This window comes from Gavia stellata, chromosome 4, assembly GCF_030936135.1.
Source record: "Gavia stellata isolate bGavSte3 chromosome 4, bGavSte3.hap2, whole genome shotgun sequence".
Taxonomy (NCBI): domain Eukaryota; kingdom Metazoa; phylum Chordata; class Aves; order Gaviiformes; family Gaviidae; genus Gavia; species Gavia stellata.
Window position 1 is genome coordinate 15,707,212 of NC_082597.1, and position 22,837 is coordinate 15,730,048.

General features: G+C 45.5%; 1 protein-coding gene across 1 annotated transcript; it reads right to left on the reverse strand.

The window, feature by feature from the left end:
* Positions 1-14,763: 14,763 nt before the first annotated feature.
* On the reverse strand, positions 14,764-19,094 carry SYPL1 (synaptophysin like 1). Its single transcript, XM_009817194.2, has 5 exons — positions 19,026-19,094; positions 18,171-18,289; positions 16,808-17,012; positions 15,745-15,933; positions 14,764-14,874 (listed from the first exon to the last, which is right to left on the reverse strand). Exons 1-5 carry the CDS (start codon positions 19,092-19,094, stop codon positions 14,764-14,766), a joined length of 693 nt encoding a protein of 230 aa, XP_009815496.2.
* Positions 19,095-22,837: the final 3,743 nt, after the last annotated feature.

Sequence of the window (22,837 nt, forward strand, 5' to 3'; positions counted from 1 at the left end):
GTGCTCCAAGGGAGCAGTTTGGCTCAGGAACAACTTCCCTTACAAACACCAAACGTCTTCAGTCAAATGCCATTTGATTGCACAATCAGAAACACAGCGTGTCATGAACACCACAATGAAAGAGATAGGAAAGAGTGATTTATACTCTTTGAGCATGTTATCAGTTTACTGTGTCTGTGGTGGTTGTTATAGTGTTGTTTGACCCTCCAGCACCAACAGGGCTAGCCACACGTTCAGAGCTCCAACCCACCATTGTTTGCATTCGTTTGCTGTAAGTATGATATATTTGATTTCTATGCAGGTGGTTCCCCAGTGACATAGAGAAATTATGCGGTAACTGGTAGTACTGCTGTAACTCTGATCTTTCTATCACTCTGACACCAAGCTAACCACAGCAATGCCTAGCACCTACAAACATTAAATCTTTGTTACCTGAAGAAGTTAAGTGCATTGTTTTCATTACATGAAGACACACAGGCTTTTGTATTTCTTTTCCTGGGCATTTCTCTAGGGCAGCCGCTCTGCTTCCTTGATTCCTCTCATTCTACTTTTGTGATTAAGAGATAATTACCTTTTTTTAAGGGGAGGCACAGACAGGCTGTAGTTTCAGCCAGGAAACCTGGAAAGAGATGGATGAAAACTCAGCTTTCTTTACTACTGTTCCTGCTGCTGAACTGCACAAACTTCTTTCCTTCTTTCTCAGGAAAAAACCCCCACAACAGCAGTGTAGCATGGTATCACAGCATGCTCTGAACATCCATGTATGCAAACACATTGTCATGGCCAACACTGCTGGTGCTGAAGCTTCCCACAGCTGGCCAACAGCTGGGTGAAAAGCAACTACCCTTGTAGTGATGCTCACATACTCTAACCTCAGAGCAACTGACAGCTCTACAAAGAGGCACCATGGTTCTAAGAGTTGCCAGATCTAAGAGCTAACACTGCCCAGGGTGCCTCTGTCCAGTTGAGGTGAGTTTAGCTGGTGTACTCAGCCTTTTGGGGGGCAGGTTCAGGCAAGATAAGGCATCTTTTGAGTCCCATGCAACTTGCTGCATGGGCAAGCAAGTGTGCTGACCATAAAGCACAGCTACGTCCTTCCTCACTCACACCGTTGCTTCAATATGTGCAATGCTGATCTCCAGCTCCAACTAATTCTTCATCCTGATCTTCACTGTATGACCTTATTTTGGCCATGCACAAAACTACTTGCCTTGCTCGGGATCTACAAAAACAAGGAATAACAAGGCTTTATTGGAGCATCAGCTTTATGCAAAAGCAGCGCAATTTTCCTATCAGCTGCCCCTACTACTATGGACTTTCCTCCCTGTGAAGGAATCAAGAATGAATTCAGGTCTCACTGAGCCGAAGCACAGCTGTTCATTTCTTTGGCCTGTCTTTGCTAGAGCAAAAGCAGAGAAGAGAGAACTGACTGACCTAGGTGTACACTTATTGCATATTGCATGGAACAATATATGAAATATATGTAAAATAAACATATATTGTTTCATAAAATACAGATTATAATACTTACACTGTGCAGTACAGCTTTAAACGGTAGAAACCTCATCTAATTGCTAAACCAGCTTTTGTGCTTTTTTCATTCAGAAGTGTCTTTGAGAACACAGGTTCAGTGTTGAAAACTGCCACTAGATGGACTGAGAGCAAGGATTAAGTGCAGGCTCTAGACAATAAAAGCATTTAATTATTGGAACAATTAGCTAAGGCTGTGAGTCCTTTCCATCATTTTAAGACTTCAGAAGTCAAGAACGGCTGCTGTGTGCTGTAGAGGGTGAGACTAGATTATGGGAACAGCCTCCCTAGTCTTCAACAGCTCTATTAGTCTCTGTGCATATAGGTACAAGGTGTGAAAATTGGTGCCATGTATTCTAGAGTGATGACACTGATAAGCTGAAACTAGAAGAGGAAGAAAGGCACCTGGTGGTTCAAGCAGAGTGGCTGGGGGCAACAGTTCCTGACCTCCATTACGCATTCATTTCATCCAAAGCCTACAAAAATCAGTGTGAGTTCTGCCACAGCTTTTGATTGCTGTGTCTCCACCTATTACACATCTCTGAAGTGCTTTGAGACCTTTGGATTAATGTTGCTCTGAAAGTTTCAAGAGTGATTACAAAAGAGCACAGGTCATTTTTCCTGGCTGGGTCTAGTTTCCCCAGTAGTTTATGTACGATCATTGTACTGGGTTTTTGGTGCTTTTCTCCAAAGTGAATGTACTTCTAAATACATAAACGCTCTGCTTTCATGTTGGTATTATAAAGAGCACTTGCAATAAACGTCAGAAGTCTCAGCTTCTGGCCATGTAACTTCATTTATATCAAGGAATGTAAAACTGCTGATACTGTATTTGTTCACAGTCTCCAAGAGTCCTACACAGGAGAACAGTTTCAGCTGCAGAGATGGAGAATGTCTGGCCCAGGAGGCTGCCACTTTGTGACTGCTCACTAGGAGCAGGAGATGGGGCTTGGACCCCCTCAGAGAAGGGAGGTCAGACAAGGGGAACAACCTTCCTTCTCCTGAGCAAAGAATCTAGCAGCTAGATTCTTTGCATGAGATCCGGTTTGCAGCACCATAACAGAAATAACATTTTAACAGCAAGCAGCCACAACTGCATATTGCACATGCCCCGGTTGATCAGTTGTCTGAGATCCCCAACCACAACAGGCCCTTTGTAAGGCTCCAGCTGGAAGGCTGGACAGGGGCTTAGCACCCGCTGGGCTTCACCCGCATAGGCCTTGTCTGAGCTAGTTGCTGCAAGATCCTTGTGTAGTCACTGGGGAGAAAGAGACACTTTGGGGGTGACTTATTGCAAAGCAGACATCCGTCTAGAATAGATCAGATAAACAATGCCCGAAAAGCAGCTCATTCTGGCTGACTAGATCAGATATCAATGCTGACACACCACACATGCAAAGGTAGGTCAGCTGAGTCTCAGCCCAGGTTGTTGAGGCGAGGGCAGGTCTGTGCTGCTGCCGCAATGCCGAAAATCAGCAGGAAGCTGAGCATGGAGGTCAGCCTGGCTCTGCTGCTCCCTGCTCAGATCCCAGGAGGAGATGGGGCACCACCCATGCTTTGTTAGTGCTCTGAGGTCTGCAGGCTGCTTTCTGGGACCTGCCTTTAGGGTCATGCTGCATCTGGAAGTATGTTACGAGATGTGCTTCAAAGCAGCCAAGTAGAAAAGCATGGGCCTGGCCAGGAGATTGAAGAAGACAAATACAAGCTTCAGCGAGTTTCTGCAGCAAGCTCCCTATTATTGAGTGAAAGACATACTCGAAAACAAAATAGATTAATAGATCTTACTCTGAATCTTATTCAAGGATGCCACTGCTCTGCAGTTCTCTGATACCAAACTCCAGCTGCCGCAGGTCAATAAACCACCTGGGATTTGATTTTTAGGCAAGGTCCTTGCTTAACTTCCAGGGCTTGAAAAAAGCAGTTGCTGAATGACACGGGCAAGGCAAGACTTGGTCCAGCCATGCAGTTGTGTCTGATTTTCAGTTCCTTCCTGTGGATACTAGCTGGGGCCATGCAGACAGGAGCAGCAGCGCCGTGTTTGCGCAGGACCTGCCCGGATTAGCCCCACCAGGCCCAGCACAGCCTGCCCTGCCGTCTGCCCTGGGCTCACCCCACGGCACCCTGCCTGCCGGTGAGCCATGACAGCTGACTCTTTCCAGAGGGGCTGTGCACCTCCCGGTGCAAATGAACCTCAGGGAGGGTTTGCGGGCTGCTGCCTGTCCACATAGGCAGCAGAGCTGGCAGGCCCACAAGCTGCCACATCCCCACACTTGGCAGAGCTCTGGGCATGGCATCTGACAAGGGCCAGGCAGGCTGCCAGCGACAACACGTACACATCTGGCTACACAGGTCCCAGGGAAAGGAGAAGAATCAGCATCCCCTTTGCTGGCCTGATCCTAGCTTGCTCTAGCCATCTCTCCTCTCCAGTAATTACTAAAAGCAATGGCAAAGAAGGGGGCTCTGCCATCTGGTCAGTGACTACTCAGCTGAAGACTCTCACCGGGGCCTCTGGGCGCTGCTGACGAAGAGGAGGGAGACAGGTGATGCACTGCATTTCAGACAGGGAAACTGAGGCAGCGGTAGGGTTCCTCTACGGAAGCACGACTGCAGGGCGTCCGAGTGTCTCAAGCTGAGCCTTGCTCCTGCCAGCTCGCATGGCTGCTAGTGGAGCCGCCGTGGCACAGGACCGCCTCCCCCGCGGGCAGCCGGAGCTGCGCGCTCCCACCGCCTCCCCGGCGCAGCCCCGACCGGCGCGGCCGCAGCTGTGGCGGAGCAACACTGACCCCCAGTGGCCCGGCCGGCGGGAGGGGCGGGCAGCCGCCCGAGAGACTGCCTTTCCTCCCGGCCGCGAAGGCGTACATCGATCCCCACCCAGCCGGCGGGGAGCGCGGGGGAGCCCCCGGGGGCCGGCAGCCCAGGGACAGGAGGAGGGAAGGGGCCGGCGTGTGCAGGGGCCCGGGAAGGAGGGCAAAGGCAGAAAGAACAAGTAAATTTGAGAAAAACAAGGGAAAAAATGCTGGGTCATAAAGCACCATAACACTGTTGACACATCCAGAAAGAGATGAGCCCATTATAGGATTAATTTTATTGCAGAGCACGCTCCATCATTCCTGCAACGATCAGGTGCCTTATCTTCTCTTTTCTTCAAGCTTTTCCCTTCGTCACACTGAATCAAACCCTTCCTTACTACTTATGTAAGCTGGAGGATGGATGCTCCTATACTTCATTAACTACTCTTTTTATATCTGTGCAGACTGGGTGCAACTAGCAGGTGGGGAAGGATGCTCCAGCATTTCTCTGCACAGCCATGGACAGCAAAGCAATAAGGACTCAGATCCAAACCATTTTCACACTGAGTTTCTTGAATGGTCCTCCCTGCAATATCCAGCCCGACCATGTCTTCCCATTTCATGTGAGCTTTATATCCTCACTGACATCTACAGAGGAGGCTGAGTTTCCCCATAGACTGCCAGCAACCAGGTATAACTATCTAATATACTTGCTCTGGAACGGCCTTACAGACATGAGAGCACTCAGCCTGCAGCAGAAGCATCTATAAGACCAGACACCCCCAGAAAAAAAAAAAGCGCAGTTCAGAAGTTCAGAAAAGTGATAGCATTCAAGAGATCAAAATGGACACCAGTTCCTGCCAGCGACCTTCTGTCAGAAGGTGTTTCCTATTCTGTACACTGAGAGACAGTAGTATTTACTTATTATCAAAGACTGAAAGGCAAGGACTAAAATCCAGATATGCAACCTCACCTGTTCAGCTGCTACCCAGCTCTGAAAGAGTCTAAAGAAGTTGGAGACCTCAGTCTGTCAATCACTGCCCCCAAAGCCTTCCCAGGTGCCTGAGCATGCACTTCTGAGCCTGCCCAGGGAGAGCGGAGTCCTGACAATGTCCAATGGCAACATATCAAGCCCACTGAGGAATTTCCCCAACTACTTTGCCTGATGCCAGGAGGTGTTTTTAGGTCCCACCTACCCCGCTGGCTCTGGAGGGGATGAGAGGGAAGGGAGAAGTGAGCAGACCATTGGTGTAACACTCCTTGGCTAGCTGCACTAGGTAGATAATCTCCATGGGACAGCTGACAGCTAATCTGCTTTAGCATACCCTCCAAACTAGCTAGTGCACAGGACCAGAAAAGCTGCAGCTGGTACCTTACACCCTTTCATCCCTTCTCCCCATCACTATCATGCTTGGCATGAGGGAGCCAGCTCAGGTGATCAATGAAGAACTAAAGTGACAGATGTTTCAGGCCAAAATTTCAGTGCTATTCTGACAGGTAAGTCAGGACAGAGGTGGGTCTTCCAGGGATTTCTTCATGCACAGCCAAGGCTGAATCAGTACTGTGTTCTTTCATGCTGCTGAAGAGATCCTGCCCCATCACTGAATCAGAAGCTTTTTCCCCACAAGTTAAAAGAGCATGAACTTACCTGCTTAGTAAAATAAAGCAGCAGCAAGCCCCAGGGTTCCTCCAGCCAGAACTCAGCTGTAATCACTCTGCTGGCTCTTCTTTCATGGAAGATTCAGCTTTGCTAGCTGTAGGTCATGACACATGGTTGCAACTGAATGGTCCCCAGGGCATTCATCCTGAAGGGACTGATCCTTCACAGTTCTGCCTGTTTCAGGGCACCAGCACTGATGCATGGCAGGTAGAACTCCATCACTCCAGATTGAAGGCCTATGGCACTTGCTGTAGATCCATACCAGTAACTGGACAACACATAGGAGAATAGGTTCATGGTCTCTTGAAGAAGAAAGCAGAGATCTTCAAGTTCCCAGCTGTCCTGCTCTATTTCCAGCAAGGTTGAAGTATCTGAAGTGCCCACATTGGCCACTGCAAAACCAGCCAATCAGTAAAGTTCAAAAATAAATTATTTCTTTGAGTGAGAGCTTTCAGGGCCTCAGAAAAAGTTGGGAATATGGGCCCTTTGCCTTTTTTGATTTAGCAATGCATTTCTCAAATTCATTTCTTGATCTAGCTTCATCCTCGAGATGCTCTTCGTGGAGCTGAGTGCAAACCTCACAGCCTCCTGTGCCTGCCAGTCCTTTCTCATTATTTTTGATGCACAGTCTCTGTGGAAACTAAAGCTAAAAATAATCACCCTCATCTCCTCTACTGGCACATAACGTTTTCTTCTCTAACCATAACTGTTTAGTCTACCTGCATTTGTGATCTTCTGGGAAGAGACCCTACCAGTACCACATGCATTTCTGCATGAGTCCTCTCCAGCGGTACTGCTGGTGCTGTGCCAAGGGTCATTGCTTGTACGCTGTCATGAGGATACCTTGTATGCCACAGTCACTACTGGGAACCTCTGATAACTGAGTTCAGCTCTGAGTTTTTCCATCTTGATAGGACTGTATCTCTTTCTGCTTTGGACCCATTATTAGCATATTGTGTCCTTTTCTCCCCTCTTCTTCTGATCAGGGATGTCTTCCTTGCTGGTCAGCTCAACAAACAAAGCGAAATATTCAGTTGGATTGCAGGCTGTTTCCATAGTGTAAACATGATTTGTTTCATGAGTGCTAGAGGCACACCGTGTCATTTAAGAGCCCAAAGACAATGCTGGCCCCTTTGACCAAGGGAAGGCTCCCGAGATGCAATATTCCATGAAGCCCTTGTGCAAGAACAGTGCAATTTCAGTCTGAAGACATCATAGCCTCCTTTTGCTGTGTTCAGACTAGGATGTTGCATGGCCAGAAAAAAAAGTTTTTCATTAGCTAGCCAACATGTGCCCCTTACTGTTTGCCCAGTCTTTCATTTCTTTGGTGGATACCAAGCTTTATGTCACCGCAGGCAGTGACCTTGACAAGCCACTAATGCCACCCAAATGATACGACTGATCCAGCTGAAGATCAGAGCAATACGAAAGAATCAACAAAAAACCTGCCAAGATGTTTCAAGCTACAGGCACCTTTCCATGGAAGAAGGGATGTTTCATTTCAGCCCATAGGACCAGGGATGATATAGAATAAGTGTTCTCTAGCTATGAAGTGAAACCTGAGGATACAATTCCTGTATCAATGTGACTGTTGTGGGAAGCAGCTAAAACATTTTTTGCTGATAGAATCAGAGTAAGAGCAGAAAATAACTGCTTTGATCTGAAAACTGTGTTTTAAAGAAAATGCCAAGAAACTTGAATAGTACAGTCTAGTGGCTCAAAAAAGTAATAATGAAATACAGTATTTTCAATTCAGAAAAAGGAAAAGAAAAGCTGCAGAAGCAGAAAACAGTAGAATCCAGTAGAAGGATTAACAAGCACGGTGCAGCCATTTGCCCTACAGCAAAGGAGAGCTCCAAGGGAACCTGATCATATTAAGTGTGAAGCTAAAATTAGATACTTGCAAAAGCAGATCAGGATACAAAAATTAAAAATAGCTGCTGTATCTGCAGAAAGTGGTGGAGAATTAGATTTGAAGTCACCAGAGGAAGATAATTTAGGGGATGATATGCATAAATGGGAAAAGACAAAGGGGCTGGGAACCACAGTATGTATAACAGATAGATTACCATCCCAACGCAGGGGGGTGCAGCAGGTAAAACTACTGCTGCTTTACAAGACAAGAAATGACCCAGGGGACTTGGGCAGATAGCTGCTGATCTTAGGCCACAGAAAGCAAGCACAGCTGTGGACTACAGTGTGGTCATGTTAGAGACTACTTCAAAGTTTGAATTGAAATTAAATGGGCAAATTGATTAGAGCTTGTGCTAACACCAGATTTTACTCAGATTGTGTATAAAGGCTCAGAATACAGCCTCCTCAATGACTGCATTAAGTCAAATTGCCGAGCAGACAGGTAAGAAGAAAAATGCAGCTGGCAGCACTAACATGAAGTCACAAGCCAAGAAGAGACAGAGCATTTTACGCATAAATGAGGAATTGCTCAGACATTGACAGGATGTAATACCAAGTACAAACCACCCATTGCTGATGGGGTACAGGTACCTGCAGCCCTCCTGGCAGCAGCAGCAAATCAATCAGGTTCCTTGAACAGGGGATGGATTATGAGAACCAGATGCCCAAATAACACCCCCACTGTTTGCAACGAGTACTGGTGTAGCAAAACAAGAGAGAACCTACCTAGAAGCAGCGAGAAAATTACTTTGAAATGTTACTGCATATTATGGGTTTGGTCCAGGAAGAAAAAAAAAAAAGGGAAAGTTCCTGTGTTGGCCAAGCAGGATCCACAGTGAAACAATAGCTGAACAGAAGGATAGCAGAGAACAGGATCTGGCTGAGGCAGATTTTGTTAAGGAAAGATGCAAGAAAAATATGGTCAGAGTTAGCAGACTTCTCTGGGGCCTAGAGTGCTAGCCCTGAAATGAAGGGCAAAACCTTTGACTGTGTCCATATGGGCACAAATTTTAAGGATAGCACAACCTAGCTCTATATTGCTGCCTTCCTGACTCAAGATGAAGAATGAAATATCCAGACAAGAAGAGTGCTACTGAGTGCAGGCAAGTTTTTGGAAGTTGCAACTTCAACTGAAAAGAAGCTTTCCTTATACAAGTCAGAAATTTAGATTTCTTCTTCCCTGCTCTAAATATTGAGTGTGTTTGTAGAAGGGCAGTGTTATTAAGGGCACACCTGGACTCACTTGATATGCCAGAAGAAAAAGGGAATTCCACATTTGAATCAGGCTCTAAACCACAACTCAAATAGCTGTTGCTAGCATACAGACTTGATCTTAACCTTGAAAGAAACTGCCTCATTCTCTAGTATTTAAGAGGGGGGATGCACTCCTACCCTGTGGCATTCTTTTGAATAATTTCATTATTCAGGTTAATATTTAAAGGTGACTAAGCAGCAAAAACTGGCCTCCGACTTTGTGACAGTAACTTGCTTTAGGCTATACAGCAAACCTGCTAGGAATGAACACATCCTAAATACTGCCACAAGAATAAAAGCAGATAATCCAGAACGTCTGATGTGCAGTCATGACGTGCTCGAGAGTCAAGCATTTGTGGAAGCATCAGGGATTATCTTAAGACAACTTCCAAGAGTGAGATACCCTACCAGCTCCCCAGGAATTTGCAGCAGGGCAGGCAGCCAAACCAGCATGGTGCAGCACAGCATGCCCAAGTTCCCCAGCTTTATGGGCTGCTCAGTTCTAGGAGACAGGGAAAAATAAAAAAGCTGCAGCTACCACACTGTGTCCTCAAGCAGGTGATGAGCCCACAGTCTTACAGCTCTTCACATCAAGGGGGCATCCATCCTCTTTCTTGCCTTCAGGGAGGGCTACACTGCTAGCAATGGGAGGTGTGCAAACAGAGCCAGAGCCCTGACGAATTTGCTGCACATCACAGAACACAGCTCAGCTTCAGTACAATATAAACTACTAATACCGCTGGCCTGTCAGCTGGCATTTCAGTGTCCTGGCTCCAGCCTGTGTTTGAGACCTGTTTGCTCACCGGGGTGATAGTGGTGAGAGAGATAACAGATCCCAGAGTGACTCCATTCAGTACTGTCTGCATTGGCTACTGGGGATTTGACATTGTCAGATCTCTCTTGGGCTTCAGTGCCTATGGCTTTTGCTCCAGGTTGGTGGCAAAGCTCTCAGCCATTGCTGACACCATGCTAGCTCCCACAGCAGGGACTCTTGTGGGAGTTGCACACACAGCATGTACATATCTCAGCATTGTCACACAGGCCTGACCATCAGATCTCTGACCACAGCACCCTAAACCACAAAGCGGTTCTGTAAACACCTCCTAATGCTGATGGATTCTATTCTCCACCATGGAGTTCCCTATTGCTATCCTATACCCACCCCTCAGCTTCATTTTCCTTCACTACCACCATCCAGCCTTTCTTCCTACCCTGGGTTTCTGATCACAATTCCTCTCTCTAGCATCACACCAGGTATCATACCTCATTTCACTTGCTAGAGCTGCATAACCATAGCCTGCTACCAGAAGAATTCGTGCAGTGGGAGAGGATTTCCATGAGCATGCTCCACTGATGGCTGCAAGACAGACCATTGCCAGCTGACGATACCTTACCTATCAAGCCCTGGCAGATGTCCAGGACCTTTGTTCCCTCAGTACAGAGGGATCAAGAGCACTGCATGTCCTGATAGCGATAGTCATTCTTGTGCAGTCAAGATAAAGCTGGTAAGTCAGAGTCTTTTTTTTTTTGCTCTCATGAGTAAATAAGACACTGAGTATTTTGGTGCTGCCAGCATGAATGTGATGTCAATTCAAAGGCAAGGCTGCTCAGCCCTTTGTGGGTGTCCAGGGGAAATGAGAGCAGCTGCTTGCTCCTGCTGCAGGATGCCTTCCATTTCATCTCAGCTGCAGGCTGCTAGCAGACATCAAAGCCAGCAGTATTCTGCATTAGTCCCTTGCCCCTTGCAGAGGAAAACAAGTCTTATCCTAATGAGCCAGAAGGGGACATGTGGTTATTTTTCCTTTTTAAAACCTTCCTTGCTGGGGACTACGCATCACACTCACCTCAGCCTAAAGAGCCAGGACACTGTTAACATTTAGCTGTGCAGAAAGCACATACACAGCTTGAATTTCTACAAAACATAACCACGTATCTGTTGATCATGTTTTACCAGCTATAGTCCTGCCTGCCATATTTGGTCTCCCTGTCTTCTGAAGGAAAGCACATATTTAATCCACAAAAAGTGTAAGAGAAAGTTTCAGCCCTATGGAAATCAAGAATGTCTCTGAGTGCATATTAAATATAAGTTTTTGTTGAAACAATCAATCATAGTGTGCTAAGCCTTCCAACTTTGTTTCAGTTTCAGTTGTTGGCTAGACCTTAGCTATCAATAAGGCATATTCTGATCTAATCCATTCCTGCTCCCATGTGTGCAAAAGTACAGACAATTACCATTTTATAACTGAGCAATCCCAGTGACTCTAACAGGGCTATCTGTGCCAAAGTCAGTTTGTCATAGAACTGGAGCTTCAGTTGGAAGATAGGCATTTTAGTAAATAGACAGGAACATATTTTTGTTAAAAATAAAGGTTAATAAAAAATGCTTTAGCCACATCATGTGTAACCTTTAATCCCAAAGAATTACGAGATTGAAAAACTTAATTAATCTATAATTAGCAGGTTTTTGTTAGGCAATATGAAAACTCATAGAATTTTAGATTTTAGGATGAAATACGTATTTTAAATAAGCATGCACAACGATGCAAACAGGGAACCTCTGGCTAAAAAGACAAAAAACAGGGGGAAAAGACAAACAGTGGTCCATCAGGTATTAGAAAAAAAGAACATTACAAAGAAGAGACCTCTGAAAAAAATTTGGTTCAACCTTCTGCTCAAAGCAGTGCTAACTTTAATCAGGTGACAAATACTAATTTGCTTCAGGTCTAGCTTTGAAATTTAAAATATAATAGAATTACTAAAACATTAAATATTTGCCTTCGTGGTAACCCTGTACCAATGATGCTATCGTAGCTCACCATGATCAAACAGCACAGAGCTTTTTACCTCTGGTGTCTGTAATTCTGTTAGGAAGAGACCAACAGAGAAGGTCCAACAGTTTTGACTTGCCAAAAAAAAAAGTCTTATGTGCAGCAAGAAAGTTATTTTCTTTCCCCAATTCTTCTCTGTCCCTCTCTTCCTGACTATTCATGGTGATATAGATATAACATTACAAAACAAGCCATCCGTGACAACTGTCAGTTCAGGACAGCATTAGGTAATAGACGAACCCACTTCAAGGAGGAATGAGGATTTAAGGTTTAAAGTTAGTATTTGGAACATGGAACTGATGCAAACGAGGAGGTCAGAAAGGACACCACAGAAGTCATTGTCAACATGGATTCTTGGAAAGCAGGAGAACAGCTAGTGCAAGAGCACTTCAAAATAACACCTCCTTATATTTATTTTATTTACCTGACTCAGTACTTTAAATCTTGATAAAAGCTTTATATTCTATGTTAGCAATTACAATGCTTTGGTATTAGCTATATACACAGCCTTTCCACAAGAGTCACACTACTTTTATAGCTCAATGCCATTCTGCTGGGTCAGGCCTGGTAGCAGAGACAAAAGAAAAGATCACACTCACCTTTTCTCATAGTACTTTCAGTGAAGCTTCAAGATCCAGTTCAGACCACTGAAGTGACAGAAGACTACACAGCCACAATTCATTTTCTGATGGTGCAAACAACATGGAGCAACTAGCAGAATGCACATGCCCTGGCCCACTCACATAACACCTACCCAAGCAAGGATGTGGGAAGACCTGGGTCAATCACTGCATTAACACCAATCTGCTTAAAGACCTTTGAGTGTGAAGGTAAAGAAACCCACTTCATTGTCAAAACCATTCAGCAGTTTCATCAGCCCTTTAGATCAGAACACAGTGTTGCTATCAAAAAACCCCAAACAAACCCATAATAGTAGTAACCGGTTTCATATCTCACTTCTGAATACAAGAATGATATTGTCCTTCCTAAACCCTATGCCCCAGTCTTCTCCTGCTGAGAATTGCCTCTCAGGTCGCAGAAGGTCCAAGACACAGAGGGAAGGTCCTGGAGAAGACTACATTAGGATTTTGAGTGCCATACTTTTGGTGCAAGAGTTAGAACTGAGTACTGCTCTTCTCTATCTTCCCTCAAGAGAGCAGCCTTTGTAAGGTGGGATGGTACTTGAGTAATCACTGAGAAAAGGCAAGCCTGTTTTCTTGTGGTGGTAACACAGCTAGTATTGTTAAACAGGAGTGGCAGAAGCTTATTGCTTTCAAATCCCTTAACCTGGAATGGGGAAGAAACAGAAAGGCATGCCTTTAGAAAAGGACACCTGAACATTGCACTTCTTACCGCTTCCAAAAAGAAATTAAAACGAAGTTTTGGACAGTTATCAGCAATACCCACCCCGACCCCACTGTGGGCTGACAGAAGAAAGTGCTGGGCAGCACCAGGCAGCTTTAGTCTGCAGGAGCAATATAGTCCTCTTTACAAAAAACTCAAGGCATCATTGTAAAACCCCTTCTGCAGCACAGATAACTCATTCAGCTAGCAAGGTCAGCAATAGCTAAAGTCATGTCCCAGAAGCTACAAAGCCAATACACTTGCGTCGCTGTTACAGCAGTAAGGACTCAAGGCACATTCTTTCAGCAACAGTTATATTATGTTCTTTGGACTGGAAGTTTCCTATCAGAGAGTCAGTAGCTCTGGCACACTGAACAATTAGGATTTATATTATATATACACACACTATTATGTCCATTCTCATACCAAACAGTTTAAACAAAGAAAAAACCCTGAACAACAGCTTATAGATTTGTCAAAACAAATGTCTTCTGAGCAATTCAGACAGCCAGATATCTTAATAAAGAAGTCCACTTGAGAAGAACCAAATACTGCTCCCAATGAATAACCTGAACAACATCAATGAAGACTTAGTCTTATTCAGACAACTCCAGTTACACCCTTTCACACATAAGCATTGTTCATGTACTTCAAAAGGAATTCATAGAAGTCCAGACACTAGCAGTTAGAATATATCAGCTTTGATTTCTACAGTATTTGTAAGAGTTTTGGGCTATACTTCACTCCCTCCCCCCAGTGTTTAAGTCATATGCACTCTCAACTTTGTTAAACGAGTTTATAGTGAAGCTATAAGCTATCTTCCTGTTCAGAGATTGTCCTGAGCCATTAAACAGTAACAACATATTAAAAGACAGAAGTAATGTCCTTCCAGACAGGCCCGTCAGCAGCTTTGATACAGTAATCTGAATGGAGTATCTGGAAACCAACATGTGATGGCTGCAACTCTGACAGAGCTACAAGTTTTACTTAGCTGGCTTTTGCAAGGTTATCAGTAATAGGAAGAAGCTGAACTGCATTTTTACATACCTGAGTTGCATTTATATTTCATTTTTCAGCCGAGGCTTGTTAGAACTGAAGTTGCAGTAATAACCCAAATGCAGTTGCTTCTCACCCATCCCTCTTATGAGGCTAATTTAAGAACCTGAGAGGGTCAGTATCCAGATAACCTCAACATTTTGCTCTTCAAAAACTGTAACAAAAAGCTGCACAACTTTGAAAGGTATAATACATTTCAAGATAATTAAACACTTCAACAGGAGTATCCAAGACCTTATGTCAAACCATAGTACAAAACAGAAGTCTGTACAAAGTATTATCAGTTATTATTGAAGTAAATCCTAATGGCTCCATGCTCTTGGCACTGTGATGTAAAAGTGGAAGCACTTCAAGTATCACCTTGTTTTTATATCCCTCTTTGAGTTGATTATATTCCTGGAGTTTGAGAAATTCTGTTTGATTGGTTGTGCAGGTTGGTGTCCTTGTATACAAACCAAATATTTCCTCCCCATAAAACCATGTTAAGCAAGCCAAACACCTGTAGGTTAAGAAAAAAAAATGAGATTAAGGTTTTGTTGGGGTTTGGTTTTTTTTGTTTTGTTTTTTTTTTAAAAACCACCACAGAACATGACTTCCAGGCAAGCCAGAAACAACCACTATCTTTGGCACCCCTTTGATTTGGACAAGACATTTCCACATGCTTTAGAGTATTACAAGCTATTTTGACAGAGTTCTTTGGAAACCAGAGTCCATCTTCTCTGTCCTTTGCACCGAATTAGACAAATTCTTTTCAGTCACTCAGCACCTCTGCATATGCACAACCAGAGCACATGATTAATTATTACTGGGCCAATGAATAACAACCACAGTTTTGAAAAAGCAGGATTCACTAGGGAGATCATACAATAAGCCTCATTTGCCCTGCTGTGATTAGTTCTTTCTACTAACATGAGCTTTATATCATTGTATTGCAGGGAACCTCTATTTGATGTGTAAAAATGCTCAGTTGATTAAAAAGCTACGCTCAGCACCAAAAGGCAGAGCAGGAAGCATAGTGTTCCCTCCTTACTTATATCAGCCAAACCACTTGGGTGGCTCAGTAACATATTTTAAGGTGGTGTTGGCTACAGACAGAAATCAAATGTGTCTGGAAATGCTGCATCTAACAGCTCTAGAGACAGATCCTAGAAGTTACTGCTCTTGATTTCTTTGAAGAAAGAAGTTTCCTTCTAAAGAAGGAATTTGGTCAATGTTTTCCCACAGTATTAATGGGCCTGAATGACTCATAACCCGTAAAGCAATCTTGACACATAAAGCAACACGCGCAATCAGTAGAACAGGGCTCTCAGGTGCCATTGGCTATTTTCTAACACATTTATTGTACCCATATGGCAGAAGACATACATACCACAGACACATTCAGAGTTCTCATGCTGGTCACAGATGCAAAATGACAAGTTGTTCCTGGTGCTTTGCAAGATTCAATTCCTGGAATAATGCTGGCCCCTGTGGACATTTTGATGTCAGCAAGTGCCTTTGCCCAAGCAGAAGTACTGACCAACCACAGAAAGGCTGTTATGATGGTGATAGCCAAGTCCTACAGAAGAGAAGTACTCATTATTAGGTTAAAAAAATTTGCAGGAACATACATAAGAGAGCAAGAAAGAGACAGTATCAATTATATCACCAAAATAACTGCATCAGTGCTAATGATCACAGACAAGTTTAGCCATTAACAATGTTATAATTACAACACAAGTTACATTCTGTGTTGATAATCAGCTACAGAACTGTATGCCTTTTGCATCTATCAAGCATAAGCAATTTTATCCTTTGCAAGAAATAAGTTTCTAAAAATCAGATACCTAGCACTTATGTTGTAAAAGTTTAAGTCAAAGTTTATTGAACTGGGGGTGACAGGGGAGAAAGGGCAGAGGATTTAAATCAGGATGGCCGATATGCTAAAAATTGGCTTGAAAGGTCGCTAGGTCTGTTTCTGGGCACGGTCTGAAATTTCTCATTCTGAGGATCAGGGCTTCAGTATTTAAGGTGACTAAAATTCACAAGATAACTATTTCCCTCTGCCAATGGCATCTGCACAGCAGGTGCTCTACATAGGGAAAATTCCCAGAAACAGAGAAGGTTCCACCTATGGAACAATTGTATACCCAAATAGATGATACGAAAGAAGAGTTGTGGTGAAGACACTGTTCACCTGAGAAGGTGGAACTTCATTCCACTCTGCTTCAATAACTGCATAAGGTATGACGCCATGGATGTTCAAGGGCTTTGAGTCCCCTTTTCTGCTTGAGTGCTGGAGCAACTAGTCTGAGATACTTCTGTTCACACTCCATCTAACTTTTGGAACTACTGAATATTCATAAGTTATTCAGATATTCTTGTATTAGCAGTATTTCTCATCTCTTTGTGGTTTCAAAGGCAAAACATTAAAATGTCTGAGTATTACTTACAGTCAGCGGAAACTTGCTATTTTGCCGATACACGTGCTTATATCCAATATACACCACAAGGGCAGCAATGCAGTAGAGGAATACCAACACTGCAAGCATAACAAAGAACTGTGCAGAAGAGGAGAAGTTGCCCACAAGATAGACATCAGTCCAAGTACCTCCACAGCGTTTTGGGTCTGGTGCACTAAATACAACAGTATTCAACCTGCAAAGATTATATCCTTCATGCAGTTAGAGTTTGCTATACAGCGGAAGCTTCACACAGTCATGCTTCAGCATTCTGGTTGTGCAAGTTTGCTCTAAAAGACAATTTATATTTGTATAATGTATCAGTTATACAATACAAAGATTTTTGAGGTATCTGAAGATTGTTGCCCATCCTACATTGAGATATGCCATAGCAACTTCAGGAGAAGAATCTTAATCTTACGTTTAGAGCAACTGAATAAAGAAACCCTGATTTGGAAGCAGCCTTAGTGACATTAACTGCCAGTCTCCAAAATAAACGAGGGAATCGGGACTTAAAAGGCACCGAGCTGCATTACAGCTACAAGAAAACACAAGCACTGAACCTTCAAGCACAGGAAGTTCAATAAAACCTGTGACCAGCAGCAACTACTCAGTGACCAGCACAGAATCATTCCAGATTCCCACTCTCCCCTCCAAGTGCTGTTACAATGTTTTGTGACCAAATTCTATACTTCTGTAGTAGTTTTTACTAGCTGGCCTCTGAATCCATTTCTATACTTACACCTACGCATACTGAACACACATGGAACACCAACGCTGCACTGTAACTGTGCAGCTGTGAGAACAAAGAGGAAGCCTTCCTCCTCATGCTCCATGAAAGTAGCTTGTCCCTACCAGGGCACTACAATGACAGCAGAGAATTTAGTTTTTATTTACCAAACACCCTCACCAAGGTCATAGTGGAATAAACTGAAAAGTAAGTCTTTTCCAATCAGTCTTTAAACAAAAAAATTATAGTGACACATCCGAATTAATCTTATCTGGGCCCCCAAAGCAATTTTGTAACATTAAAATTAATTGTATTGTTTTGCTTATTAATCACCTTCTCTAGCATTCATGCACTGCCAGAATAGAGCTTAAGGTAGAGTGATACAAAGCAGTAATACAGCTTATTGCCATTTCTACTTACTTCTTTCTATAGGACACTGACAACCACAATGCTTTGAACAATTACAACTAAATATTTATTTATCGCTTCTACAGAGCAAGCCAGAGGTTTCACATGTTCATTCAGATCTATACAGTAAGTACACATTCACAGGGAGACAGATTGGGAAAGAAGTAAATAAGAAATAATTAGGGTATGAGTGACAACTGAAGAGCTAATACTCACCTGAATGGATAAGCAAAAGCAGCTGTAACTGTTTTGTTTACCACACCCTGGCAGGAAACGAGAAGGGTAGTTTCACCTTGAAAGCCTCCACATGTAGCAAAAGCAAATATGGAAAAAATCTATAGGAATTGATACATAGACATATTAGCACCTGCCACTAGAGCTCAAAGGAAACAAGGTCAACTTTTTAGCCAAAACAGCTAATGAAAACAAGAAATAGGGACTAAGTCAGCGATGGGAAAGCATGATGTGATGTCAAAAGGTAATGAAAGTGTTGAGTTTCTATAAAACAAAAACATAAGCAACACCACTAACAAAAGCCAATTTGAATGTTCTTTTTGTTTATATTTTTCTTAGCTCTGCATCAAAAGTTTTTTTTTAATACTAAAAGCCAGCACATTACCTCTTCCAGTTGGTAAGGGAAGTATTTTTAGGAGTCTCAGACACCCACAACAGTACATTAGAATAGCTAGAAGCTACATACTCAGAGTATTGCACATCAACCTGACTCTCCAAGTAGCTCTTGTTTTCCCTTTGTTCACTAATAAAATCCTAAACCCACTATAAACAGAACATACAACACACAGCAGCACAAGTTACTATGACAAACTTGTAATTAACACATAGTTTTTATGTGTCTGCAGAACTGTTTTCTTCCCTCCCAGCCAGAGGGCCTGGCTGAAGAGCAGCTCTGCGTTAAACACCTACCACCAGCAACATGAGGCAGCAAACAGGCTGCCCATTAGCACACATCTCTTCAGGCCTACCCAGCTAGGACACAGGAGCAAAGCCAGGCACGGGAAAAAAGGCGAAACAACCCCACGAGGAGAACAAGGCCTCCCCAGCCCCACTCACCCACTCAAGGGCCTTAATGAAGCCCAGGGGCTCCAGGAGCAAGCCAAAGCCCACCCTCAAGCCAGCCATCCTGGGAGACACAAGAGCAGCCTGGAGGGACCCACACCACCACCCGTCCACAGCTACAGCCCTGCACAGGCACCTCCCTATAGGGCCAGCCCCTGTGCTCCTCCCTGCCACACCCCTGCCACACCCACTTACCTCACACTGGGGTGGCCCCACCCCTGTTACCTCACGCTGGGGCTGGCCCCACCCCTGTTACCTCACGCTGGGGCTGGCTCCACCCCTGTTACCTCACGCTGGGGCTGGCCCCACCCCTGTTACCTCACGCTGGGGCTGGCCCCACCCCTTTTACCTCACGCTGGGGCTGGCCCCACCCCTGTTACCTCACGCTGGGGTTGGCCCCACTCCTGTTACCTCACGCTGGGGCTGGCCCCACCCCTGTTACCTCACGCTGGGGCTGGCCCCACCCCTGTTACCTCACGCTGGGGCTGGCTCCACCCCTGTTACCTCACGCTGGGGCTGGCTCCACCCCTGTTACCTCAGCTGGGGCTCTTCAGCCCCAAATCAGAGGCCAGGGGAGGCCGGCTCCAGTGGGAAGGGAGAGCCCAGCTGTGCGGGCTGGGTGCCACGGCCACGGCGGACCTTGTCTCAGCACAGTAGCTGTCACAGGAAGGAACAGCTTCGGCCATTTCGTGGAGCGAGGCAGCAGTGACTCCCTCCTTTCTTCCCCGGGAGCCTGAAGGGGCTGTGATCGGCTGAAGCTAGAAGGTGCTGCTGCAGCGAGGCCACAAGTGCTGTGGTGTCAGGGCTACGTGTCCTCGTGGCCAGGCCTCGCAGGAGGGATGGCAGGTAGCAGGCAGAGGACAGCACGCTTCGGGGGATCCTCTGTGCCGTGCCTTGATTTTGGGCTTAGTGATTTTATTAGCAAACAAGGCAGAGGCTCTTGACAATTCATGCGCAATGGAAGCTTGCTGAAATCTCAACTGCATCTGATTTTTTAAGCTTTAAATCATTTTTGTGATTGTGCTCTATTGTTGATACATTAATCTTCAGTGAAACCAAAGAGCTAAAACTTGTGCTGAAGAAGATCTGAGGCCTGTGAGAGGGGGTGTCCTCTGCCCCCCTCCCTGACTGGAGAGCATGGCTAGCCCAGGCGGCCAAGGGACTCTGCACTCGCTGCAGCAGTTTCCTGGCTCTGCTTCAAGATCTTCTAGAAGGTTCTTCTGCGATTGCTGGGGGACTCCTGGGAACCCTCTGAGGAACGTCAGTGTCTGGTGCTGCTCTTGGGAAGGGATAGCTACAGGAGGCTGTGGCTGCTTCTGGCAAGGTCTAGCTGATCTAGCAGCTTCTGGCAAGTTCTGTGAGCTGCCCCTGGCCAAAGGGTGCTGGGAGGTTTTGTCCCAGCTGAGCCCTGTTACGCCTGCCAGGCAGCCTTGCAGCAGATGCTGAGGAGATGCCAATGGAAGAGCTGGCTTGGAGCGCAGCTCCTGGGTGTCGTTAGTGGGTGCAGCAGTTTCTGCAGAAGGGGGCCAGCAGCCTTCGCAGAGCAGCGTATGCGTGCTCAGCTGCGGTGGTGGTGTGCTGTGGGTCACAGTCCCCAGCACTGTCTGAATCAGCTTCTCTGCTGCATCAGAGGCCTTGGCTCAGACTGAGCTGCTGAGGGATGGTGCAGATCTCCAGTCCTGGGGCTGGGGACGAGTGCCTGGGGCCTCTCGCTGGGGCTGGGAGATATGGCTCCTTGTCTGCAGGAGGTGTGCATACATGGAAGGTGTGTGTCACCAGGAGCTGTGGGAGGAGGTCAGCAGCCTACGCAGCATCAGAGATGATGAGGAAGGGATCAACTGGATCTTATCTGAGATCCTGCAGTGTCAGGAAGCTGAATCCACTGCATTCCTATAGGAGGGGCAGGCGGAGTCTGTGCTTATTGGGTTAGGAAATGGAGACTCCCATGACAGTGAAGGCTGGAAGCTTGTGACTCCTGGCACCAGGATGATGGCTGCAGCTGTAGATCTGCAGCTACAGAACAGAGTCAGTACCCTGGTAGTAGACAAGGGGTTGGGAGCTTTCTCCAGTGAAGCCTCTGTGCCAGCTGAGCCTGAGCTACACAGGAGCACCAGGAGGAAGAGGTGCCTGATAGTAGAGGGAAATTTCCTCCTGCATGGGATGGAGGCCCTTATCTGCTGTCTAGGGAGGTTTGCTGTTCACCAGGGACTTGGATCCAGGATGTTGTGGAGAGACAAGCTTCAAACTATTAATCACTGCTGCTTTTCCACATGGGCATCAACAATACTGCCAGGGGACACCTGGAGCATTTCAAGCATGACTACTACATTGTTTTGAGGTGGTGGCCAACATCTTGGGGGCCCAGGTGGTTTTCTCCTCAATTTTCCCAGTGAGGAAGAAGGGCTTGAGGAGGAGTGAAAAGATCCTACAGGTCAACAATTGTTTGTGCAGCTGGTGTTGACAAAGGGGATTCAGCTTTTATGACCACGGAACCCTCTCTGAGGATTTAGGGCTATTAAGAAAAGATGGGATCCACCTGACCAAGTAGGGCAAAAGCATCTTTTTTGAACAGGCTGGCCAATCTGCTGAGGAGAGCTTTAAACTAGGAGTGATTGATTGGGCATCGGGGGAAGAGATGATGACCCACATTAGGTGAGGAAGTGGTGGGCTGGTTGGTAAGCAAAGTGTACAGGATGACATGATTCCAAGGAGAGACTTTGAAAACAAGAAAACAGGGCAGAAGCTCCCCCCCCCCCCCAGTGTATGTATGTGTGTAAGGAAGTGCCTACAGAACAGAATTACGGGGGAAGCTCCCATACCTTTTCTGGGAAGTCAGCATGAGAGACTGCTTGTCTGAAATGCCTGTATAGTAACACACAGAGCATGGGAACAAACAGGAGGAATTGAAGGTCTGTATGTAGTTGCAGGGCTATGATCTCATTTGGATCATGGAGACAGTGTGGGGTAGCTCATGCGACTGGGGTGCTGCCATGGATGGATACAGGCTCTTTAAGAAGGACAAACCAGGATGGTGAGGTGCCCTTTATATGAGAGAGCAGAAGGAATGTATGGAGCTCTGCTTTAGGATGGATGATGAGCCAGCTCAGAGTTTATGGGCTAGGTTTAGTGGGGAGAACAGGGGTGATGCTACTGTGGCTGTCTACTACAAGCTACGTAATCAGGAAGAAGTAGAGGAGACATTCAGATAACCAGAAGGTGGCCTTGGTCCTCAAGGGGAACTTTAATGCTTCAATGCAGCAGAGCACAAGCAATCCAGGAGGTTTCTGGAATGCAGTGATGATAGATACCTCACACAGGTGATGGAAGAGCTGACAGGGTGAGGTGCTCTGTGGACTCGATACTAGCAGATAAGGAAGGACTGGTCAGGTATATGGAGGCTGGGGGTAACTTTGGCTGAGTTTGCTCTGTGACAGATGTTACTACTGTGAATAAGTTGTGGGAGGCCAGCCAAGGGTGGGAATATATGAGGAAGCTTCCAGGTTGGGGAATACATGTGAGAATGGTAGCAAAGCATCAGTCATTCATCTGGCCTGGAGCTGCACTGATGCAAAACATTGGCAGCAGGGTCTGAGGTTCTCACACAGCTTGCCTGTCCGTTCAAGGAGGATTTTTGACCCTAGCTTTCTGTACAATGAGCAAGAGAGGTTTTGTGATCTGCCTGCTGCTACAGGCTCCTGGAGGTAGTCCAACTTTAAAGCTCTGGAAAGGATGGCTCTTTTCCTTCCTTTCACTGCTATGTTACAAATAGAGCTGCTTCCCAGCCTGGCAGCGTCCTCCCTGGCTGG

Excerpts from the sequence above, each read along its gene's own strand:
- SYPL1 (XM_009817194.2), bottom strand. The coding sequence starts at position 19,094 with ATGGCTGGCTTGAGGGTGGGCTTTGGCTTGCTCCTGGAGCCCCTGGGC. Across the intron at positions 18,290-19,025 it reads TCATTAAGGCCCTTGAGTGG|ATTTTTTCCATATTTGCTTT; the intron begins GTGAGTGGGGCT and ends CAATTCCTATAG. Across the intron at positions 17,013-18,170 it reads GCTTTTGCTTATCCATTCAG|GTTGAATACTGTTGTATTTA; the intron begins GTGAGTATTAGC and ends TAATCTTTGCAG.